The sequence below is a fragment of the Nuphar pumila genome, chromosome 2 (assembly GCF_984573655.1).
Source record: "Nuphar pumila chromosome 2, dmNupPumi1.hap1.1, whole genome shotgun sequence".
NCBI lineage: Eukaryota > Viridiplantae > Streptophyta > Magnoliopsida > Nymphaeales > Nymphaeaceae > Nuphar > Nuphar pumila.
The window spans coordinates 49,561,440-49,571,441 of NC_143250.1; the positions used below are offsets into that span (position 1 = coordinate 49,561,440).

The window sequence follows — 10,002 nt, forward strand, 5'->3', positions numbered from 1 at the left end:
TTTTTTCAATGTGATCGGAAGTCTTCTCTTTGTTTCAAAATTTTCTTTCCTTTGTCAAAACTCAATTTTCTGAGTCCATTCAATTTTTTCAATGTGATGGAGGTGGAGAATTCTCATCCCGTGATTTTATTTCTTTTCTTCAAAATAACGGAATAGGAAGAAGGGTGTCCTGTCCTCACACCCCTCAACAAAATAAAATTGTTGAACGAAAACATAGGCATATCGTTGAAAGTGCCATGAGTATGCTTCATGACAGCAATATTTCCATCAACCTGACAAAAGCTTTCCATTCTACCGTGAATGTGATAAATAGACTGCCTATGATTATTCTGGAAAATAAGTCTCCTTATCACTGTCTTTTTGGAGCTTATCCTAGTTATTATGATCTGTGTGTTTTTGGATGTGTCTGCTGTGTGCATATTGATCAGTCCCTGAGAAACAAGTTTTAGCACAAGGCCCAGAAGTGTAGATTTGTGAGATATGCTAATGACTACAAAGGATATAGGTGTTATGATCCCACCAACAAACGCATCAGAATATCAAGAAATGTTGTCTTTGATGAACAAAATTTTGATCACGGAGCTGACACAACGAATATGTCAACTGAAGTTTACTATCCTTGGCTGAGCTCAGAACTTTTTGCTGGCTCCAATGAAGCATGTTCCTCAGATTGCGTGCAGCAAGAAGAAGAGATGTTTGAGAACACTAAGACGTCGGGATCCCAGAATGCAGAAGAAGTACTGGGCAGATACAAAGGCATTGTGTATTCTAGACAAAGACCGACAACATCAATCCATTTAGATCATGTCTCAGTCGCCATTCCTACTCCTTCTCGTACTCTTGAGGTCAGAAAATCAAACTGCATACGACATCCTATTGACAGGTGGGTTAGCTATAACAACTTCTCCTTGGATCTTCAACTGTTTTTAACTGCCATCAATAAGGAAGATGAGCCCATCAAGTATTATCAGGCAGTCGTTTCTACGAAATGGGTAGAAGCCATGAATGATGAAATGCAAGTCTTGCATGAATGTGAAACCTGAGAAGTTGTTCCCAGACCACCTGACAAAAATGTTGTCGAATGCAAATGGGTCTACAAAATAAAGTACAAGCCAAATGGAACCATTGAATGATATAAGGCAAGGCTTGAGACAAAAGGATTCACTCAAGAAGCAGGGCAAGACTATGATGAGACCTTTAGTCCCGTTGTAAGAATGAGAACGATTCAAATTATCATTTCCCTAGCTGTTAAACATGGATGAAAGTTGAGCCAGCTTGATGTAAAAAATGCATTCTTGCATGGGGATTTGAAGGAGGAAGTATACATGAAGCAACCCCCTGGATATCAAGAACAAAATTGTAAAACCCATGTGTGAAGGTTAAAAAGAGCTATCTACGGTTTGAAGCAAGCATCTCGCTCTTGGTTTGATAGCTTCTCGCTAGAGATTCAAAAACATGGATTTTCACGTTCCATGCTGGACCACTCATTATTTATTTTTAAAATTCAGCCTGTGACCACTCTATTATTAATTTATGTCGATGATATTATCATCACAGAAAACTCTGTGGGCCACATCCAAGAAGTAAAATACTTACTAGGTCAGAGGTTCAAAATGAAAGATCTTGGAGTTCTACGTTATTTCCTTGGTGTAGAAGTTGATAACCAGGCTCATGACTTGACACTCACTCAGCACAAGTACACCGTTGATGTTCTCAGCAAGGCAGGCATGAAAGACTGCAAACCTCTAGGAACTCTGAGTGTGTTTAATCAAAAACTTAGCGCTCATGATGGAGATCTGTGTGATGATCCCACCAGGTATCGAAGCATAATAGGAATGTTACAATACCTCACATTCAGTAGACCTGATATTGTTTATTCAGTCAATCAAGTGTCTCAATTTATGCATGCGCCACGTACTGTACATATGAAAGCGGTCAAGAGGATCCTTAGATATCTGAAAGGGACTGTTGGGGATGGATTGATATATTTACCACAATCATATGGCAAAGATAAATACAAACTTACTGTATATTGTGATGCAGACTGGGCAGGAGATCCTGACAAACGAAGATCTACATCAGGATATTGTGCCTTCATTGAAAGAAATTTAATCTCTTGGAGTAGTAAAAAACAAAAGGCTATTGCTAGATCAAGCATTGAGGCTGAGTATAGATCCATGATTGTTGCTACTGCCGAAGTCACATGGATCAAGCATCTACTAACTGAAGTAGGAGAAAAGATCTTCCACTACCTTGCTATGTGACAACCAAAGTGCTATCAACATGTCATTCAATCCAGTACATCACAGTCGTGCCAAGCACATTGAGATCGACCAACACTTTGTGAGACAGAGGGTTGAAGAAAAAGAGATTGAGCCTGAGTTTGTCAGTACTGAAAGACACGTTGCAGACATATTTACCAAAGGGTTAACAAAAAATCATTTTTGGATGCTTAAAAGCAAGTTGTTCATGGTCCAAAACCATGATCAACTTGAAGGAGGGTGAAAAAGATGTAAAGGATCCGACCCGACCCGATCTATGTAAAGATTATATACAAGAGGACCCGAGCCATGTAACCCTTTTTATTAATCGGGTCTGGATACAGCAGACCCAGATCCATACCTCTATAATGTAAATATAAATGCACAGTTTTAGGTCACGATTTCATTATTGAAATCGTGACAGCTGCAGTTATCTTTCTCCTATTTTTTCTTTCTCTCAACGCAGGTTCAAGAGAAGATTTTAACAAACTCAACCAGGCTGGCTTTAACTTCAAACGATTTATTCATGTCAACCAACTACACTATGTAAGATACTTGAGAATCACCGTTTCCACCAGATGCGAAAAAATGATCGCTGCAAGCATGCACCTCATGGGGAAGTCCATTAATGGTTTTGAACTGATGGCTTACACATCCCTTCGGGATGAGGTGGTGCTGGCGATGTTTCGATATAGAATGCATTCTATTTGATTTTCCCCTTAAACCAATCAACAGAGCTGGGGTTATAGTTGAAGCAACCAATAAAGAAAAAGAAAAACAAAAGACAAGGTGATACTAGTGTTAGTTCGGCTTGGAATGCATTCTATTTAATTTTCCCTCGAAGTTCCCCTAGACCGATCATGCAGCAGTTAGTAGGAAAAAGAAAAGAACAGAACAGGAAAAAGAAAAGATTTGCAGACCTATCAGAATGGGCTTAAAAGCACTCGGAGAGATCCTTTTTGTAAGGTTGCAGACACAGTGCTTCATTATCAAGAAATTGATTACTTACAAAAACGTTTTGGATATTCCACAGTAAGCAATTTGAATATGTTAATTTATTTGCACAAACTTACACATTTGGGCAGAGACAAGTGTAATGCCAATCATGGACATGCCAGTGATATACTAAATCAAGAACTGATGTAACAGTGGAATGTAGCTGCCCGTCATTTCACGAGGGCAACACCTAAAAATGTGTACAGCCGAGTAAATTGACGTACCAAGTAACTCAAATTGATTTTATGCCTTTAATTAGATTATACAAAGATGAATAAAATTTGGAGAAGAGAAAACCATGTTGCATTTCCTAACAAAAAAATGTATTTATAGGCGGACTACCAACAAATGAGAACAATTAATTAATCTCAATATTGTCGATTAGCCTGACATTACCGAACCAAGCAGCAACGCAAATGACAACAGGGCCACAGACTTGTTCAACTGCCTCAAGACTTTCTTGATCTACAACCTGCATTAATACAGAATTTAACACTACAAAACCAGATATGGGAGATGACAGTTTAAAGGGAAGACCTTACAAGCTTCTCTGGGCATTCCCAACAGATATCACCAAACATTCTAAGTGGTCAAGGAACAGTTAAGCAATGTATTCTTTGCTAGAATCTTGCTAATTAATGACTAATCAAAATAGGAGCTCCAGAGATGTAGAGGAGCTCCAGAAATGTAGACGTTGCAAGAGCCTACCAAAGAGTAAATCCAGTTCGAAAGTAAACTGAAATGTTGCAGAAATATCAGCATCAAGCAAAACATTCTTTTCATTGTAGGCACACCAAGCATCCATAGTGCCATAATTGCTTTATTGTGTGAAGTATTATACAAGATCAGAGTTATCTCAAATTTTCAAGAGAATTCTCTTCTCTATAATATGCCAAGAATAGATATTGCTGTCTTGAAATCTCCTCTCTCAAACTTCTAAAGTTTTATTAATTTAAATATAGTTCTAAGGTCTTGTCAACTAGGAAAAAAGAAACCAAGAAATACAATTTCAAGAAGGATTCAGCTTTTGAAAAAAGAACCCTATGGATTTCATTTTTATTGAAGCTAAACGCACTCAATATTACATTGCTAACACATAGGGCCTTTCACTTTTCCAGAATCATCACAATGTCTTGAGGCATTATCAAGAGCTTACTAATGAAAATGTTAGAAACCATTTTTATTGATAAAAAAGACGACTGGGAGCTCTTTTTTTGTTATGGGAAAATAAGAAAAGTAAAATTGTGATCATCTGTTCGTCAATATAAAAGCTTGAGGACTTATCCTACAAATTCACATCTAAAGTTTTGGGGCTCCAAATATGCGAGAATCTAAGACTTCAGGAAGCAACCATTCTAAAACAAAAAAACTATAGGAAGCAATTCACCACAAGCTTCCTCCACAAGTTTCAAGGCATTTAACAAAAAAAATTGGAAATGGTTGCCAGCTTATATGGCTACAACTTAAAGGTAGAGTCATCCAGACGTTATCTAATATTTTACTCATCCTCCAGACTTTTGGGTATAAACAGCATTGCAATTCAGAAACATTCACAACAACCAATTCACTATCATAAAAAGACAGTATGAGAAACCTATATGTGTGATGCAGAACAAATAGCCATTGCCTTCATAGAAGTCAAGACAAGCTTAAAAGTAGTCAAAATAGGAGGCAATCTTAAAAGGGCATAACTTTTGATGGCAACGTTTGGTACTATTCAGTGTTAGTTTAAAAGGTAAAGAATTAGTTGGATGCTTTAGGATGGTTAGAATTGCAAACTTGCATTGTTTCAGGGGAAAAATCTCAATTTTAAAATTTTATGTCCTGTTTTGGTGTATTTTAGTTTTTAGTAGTTTGAGATAAAACACCAGTTGTAACAGGTTTCTAGAAGAAAGGAAGGAAATTTAGGTCTTTCCTTCACAAAGTTTCAATTTGTTACGAGTATGAGTCTGTAAAAAAGGGTGTGATGAGTTGTAGGTCATCAATTAATAGAGTTTCAGAATTTCTTTTAAGTTTTCTACTTGCAGCTTCAAGGCACAATTTTTAAGAAAAGGATGCTGATCTTCCCACACTTCCTACTGCCTCATGTAAATATGAAATTTCATAATGATCAATCTTATCATTTTTGGGTCTTTAGGTCTACTCAAGATCGTCAACAATCCAGCCTTAGCAAAATAAACAATGTTTTCTGCATTCAATAATCAAGAAATATTCTTGCTTGATGGAAATTATGAACATGCAGTTTGTTTGCTTAAAGATAACATTCAATATTCAGGAAGCTGATTACCATAAATGTACACATGCTAAATATTTTGCACACTGAAAACATACTTCAGAGAAAAAGGAAATCAAATATCAGATGGCACCTTACCTGTGCATAATCAATTTTTCCACCAGCTTCACTAATTGATTTAATAATAGAATCCCTCAATTCTGCAGCAGAAATTTGTCCCCTTTGTACATCTAGTTTAGCTTTTAACAAAGACCTGTTAATGGATAAAGCCTACCAAAGATAACATGATATAAGAGGGTTTTAAATATTGCAAAATCATTTAATATACAGGAAAAGGTGTTCATTAAACAACAGTTATGAAACTTGTATTGCCAATCTATTACATGCTAAGGTTAAACAAACTCTAGTATATACCAACCACAATCCAAACTAGTTTATGATCAAGAAGCTCAATTCATGATTTGTCTAACTCAACCAATTCATAAGTCATAACCAAGAATAGAACTATATCGAGTAGAATATTTCTATGATTCTCAACACAAGACGGACTGGATTGACCAGAAAAAGATTGTGCAGTAGAAACTGGACATATTGCAACATAGTTCAGTTTCATTTGTTTTCCCACACTTTTTTCTTTTAACATTGAAAGAAATTTGATAACGAGCTCGTGTTTACTGGATAAATCTCTGGCAGTGCCTATCTTTCCAAGAAAGTAATATTTCAGGACAAAATAAAAAGTTGAAGAGCACAGGCCCATGTGTTACAAATTACAATAGTACCATCTTAAATCTTGCTTTTTATGCAGATTTTGGAGGAATTTCCTTTTAGCAGAAACCCATTAAATTATGATTTTTTTTGTTCTGAACTATAAGATTAGATATTTATTGATACCCTCACAAACAGACCAGGACAGAGAGAAGTGAACCAACTTATTTTTAAAGGACACCAGATGGAACAATGAGTTTCACACAATTCATGCTAATTAGATGCCAGAGGGATTTTCCCTGACTTTTGAAAAGAACCGCCGGATGGAAAAGGTTTGGAATACTTTCTGTTATATAACCTCTTGTTTTTTTTAGCAATTGTTGATAGATCAGGAAAGTAAACCTTTGTGTCAAATAAAGTTAGTCCCACATGGACGACTCCATTACCTGGGTTGGCAGTATGTGGGAGCCATGATGCCAGTGCACCTTTCACATGCATGCATATATATACATGTGCAGTGCACACACACACACACACAAAATGCAAGGATTAAGGGATCACAAGTACATATTCTTTTGCTTGAAAAAGAAGAGCTGGAGAAATCTGCCATAAGCTCAACATAAGAGCAAAAGACACAAACACAGACAATGTATGGGAAAAAGAAGAAGCATGGCTTATGTTATAAATATAAATGCAAATTTTAGTTCATAAAGACAGAACTGCAAACCAAAAGAAAACAATAACCACAATACTGTCATTTTTCCATGAAGCAAGCAGTTAAACTTTTACTCCTACATGAATATCAGACCTGTCTCATCCAAGTCTAAGAGTTGATTAGAAAGATCAAGATGCTGGATGGGTCATAAGGCAAGCAAATCATATCCAAAGTAGAGACTGAAGAGCGAGATGGCAATGGTGTTAGACACACAAAACTCTGACTTTCTTTCTGTTTGCATTTGCTTAATACATCCTTGTCCTACCAACTGATGCTCTATCCAGGATAAGAGCTAAGATGATCCTCAGAATGAACCAATCTATGATAAAGTCAGAGTAAAAGAACCAAGAAAGGAAAGCATTAATAACTTCTGTTTAGAATCCAATAAAGGCAAACCAGGTTGAGAAGAGTCTGTAGGAACACCACCATGGCATGCTTCAATTTCAGTAACTTAACAAGATGTTTACATGAACTAAAAAATGTATACAGTAAAAGAAGAATATAAACTGCATTCAAGTTACAGGAAAAACCTTCTCTCGCTCCTCAGGTAGTAAGTGAACATTGCGTGAACTCATAGCGAGTCCATCATCATCACGAACTATTTCAGAACCAATGATGTTTATGGCAAAGTTGAGGTCCCTGACCTAACAAAGAATCAAAAACATCATTTAACCAGCTGAGAAACAGTCATGCATTGAAAATCCAGAAATTTATACATATTCTTAAAATGAAAAGAATGCAACTATCCTCCAAAACAAAGAAATGTGATTTTACTGCTGAACACATTCTTTATCCCATCCAAGGGTTATAAGGACAACTATATTTATTTTAAATTAAATGGATAATTGCATTATTCAAAAGATACATGCTGCAGTTTCATGCCTTGCAAGTGTAATAACCTGTCACAAACTATATGAGTTGCCAAGTACCAGGATGATGATTGAACCAAACCATGGCCTGACCACTTAAACAATGATCTAGTCATTTATTCTCCTTGATACTTTGTGGTACTGTGGGTTTCCTCAATTCTTAACTGATGACAATTATAGGATTTTTCAGATCCCAATCTGGTGAAAGATTGAACTATTTCACATCCTATCTCCTCAATGCCAATGTAGTTCTTATTTTACTTGAGGTTTAAGCAAACTTCCTCAACATCATAACCAGTTACATCAATAGGAATTTCAAGATTTTACAATGGAACTTCCTCGATGACAATAACACCAGCCACCTACAACTAATCCAATTCTTTCTGTTTTCTTCATAATTTGGGTAAATTTTGTTAACCTTACACTGATTAGGAAAAACCAAAAAGCTTACAATACTTCATTAACATTAGCTCCTACTGGAAATAGACAACTAGAGTTAAATTTACCAATAAAACATATACACACACACTATAATGCCTAAATGCCTAGTATTCCGTTGCAAGCTTCAACAACAGCTCAAACCAAATCTGCACAAAATGACATGAACAAGGAACTAGACCTAACCGTGAAACTAGAAAACATAGATACACAACTCCAAATCTAATACAAAAAGAAATTCCTACATCTCACTCATAGGAACTTGAAGTAACAAGAGGTGAACTTTTACAAATTATGTAAAGGAGCAAAAAGTCCAACCATGCGAGTGCAATCAGTCATACTCGTGCAAAAAAAAGACCAAAATTCTAACTTTTAAAGTCAAATTGTACAGTTGAAAAAGGATCTAAAAACTATATAATAATAGATAAAACGATGACATCATTGCACTTTACAGATACCAATGGGAATCATTTCAACACCATTCGAAAAAATTCCAATCCACACAGAGAAAAACATAAACTATTTTATCTGATTATGGAAGTAGTCATCCTATACAAAACTACGACTACCAATAGAAAATAATGCCAAGTATTCCACCAAAGAATTCAACTTCTAGTTCTAAACCATAAGACACAAAAGAAAACTCACTACCAAGAAATAAAACACTTAAAATTCAAACCAATACCAACAAAACAGAAGAAAAAACTTCACAAAAGCACTACCGAAAGGAAAAAAAGAGGAAAAAAAAAACCAATAACAACGCAAGAACATAGTATGCAGAACCATACCATTCTAGAGATCAAGCGCCATTGTTGGTAATCCTTCTTCCCAAACACAGCAATGTCAGGCTCCACTATATTGAACAATTTGGCAACAACGGTGGCCACCCCCCTGAAAAACACGGGCCTACTCTTCCCGCAGAGATTCCTCTCGAGTCTCTCCACTCTGATCCACGTTTGGTGCCCCACCTTCCCCTCCTCCAAACAAGACACCGCCTTCCTTCCCAACCCACCTTCTCCAGAACCCTCCGCATCTTCCTTCCGCTCCACTCTTTGGGTGGTTTCGTAGAGAGTGCGAGGATGGAAGATCGCATTGACGCAACCCAACCTCCTCAGTTTGCAGAGATCGCCTTCGAAATCAGATGGGTACCTCGTTAAATCCTCACCAGGGGCGAACTGGCCCGGGTTGACATAGATTGAGACGATGATCGCCTCTCCGTACCTTTTAGCCTCCTCTATGAGGGAGAGGTGGCCTTGGTGGAGGTAACCCATGGTGGGGACGAGGGCTATAGTCTCACCATTGAACCTTCGGCGTCGTGACCATGATCGCATCTCCTCGTTGTTGGAGATGAGCTCTGGCTCTGTGCCCATGGCAAAGCAAAACCAGAGAGAGAGAGAGAGAGAGAGAGAGAGAGAGAGAGTTTGGTATAGCCTGCAGTCAAGCAGAACACAACCTATTTTATACACCGACTTTCTCTTTTGGAGAAATTGCAGTTGGGTTTTGATTGTTCACCGTAATCAAATGTTACTAACAGCCAATTTGTGAAAGTGCTAGTGAGGCCAACCATAATTTTACAGGGATTTAGATTGGAAAAATATGCGTTTGGTTCTTGTCTTTCCAAAGAAAAGGCAAAGAGACTAAGGAAATATATGATACGGGCAATTATGAAAATCATTATATTGGCTTTATCCATAACTATAGTGATAGAAGTTTAAAATGGCAATCTCTCGACTGTGAATTTCTTATGAGATTTTAACAAAAAAATTCTCGAGGTTTTATCGGCAA

At 37.0% G+C, this 10,002-nt stretch overlaps 1 protein-coding gene across 1 annotated transcript; it reads right to left on the reverse strand.

Annotated features, from left to right (window-relative positions):
- Positions 1–3,294: 3,294 nt before the first annotated feature.
- Positions 3,295–9,685, reverse strand: PANC (pantoate-beta-alanine ligase). The gene is made up of 4 exons (XM_089997626.1): positions 9,006–9,685; positions 7,441–7,554; positions 5,629–5,760; positions 3,295–3,729 (listed from the first exon to the last, which is right to left on the reverse strand). The coding sequence occupies exons 1-4, from the start codon at positions 9,585–9,587 to the stop codon at positions 3,616–3,618; spliced, it is 942 nt and encodes a 313-aa protein (XP_089853752.1). The 5' UTR covers positions 9,588–9,685; the 3' UTR covers positions 3,295–3,615.
- Positions 9,686–10,002: the final 317 nt, after the last annotated feature.

Coding starts and splice junctions, on each gene's coding strand:
- PANC (XM_089997626.1), bottom strand. CDS start 9,587: ATGGGCACAGAGCCAGAGCTCATCTCCAACAACGAGGAGATGCGATCA. Junction 7,555..9,005: donor GGCGCTTGATCTCTAGAATG/GTATGGTTCTGC, acceptor ATTCTTTGTTAG/GTCAGGGACCTCAACTTTGC. Junction 3,730..5,628: donor GAAAAATTGATTATGCACAG/GTAAGGTGCCAT, acceptor GTATTAATGCAG/GTTGTAGATCAAGAAAGTCT.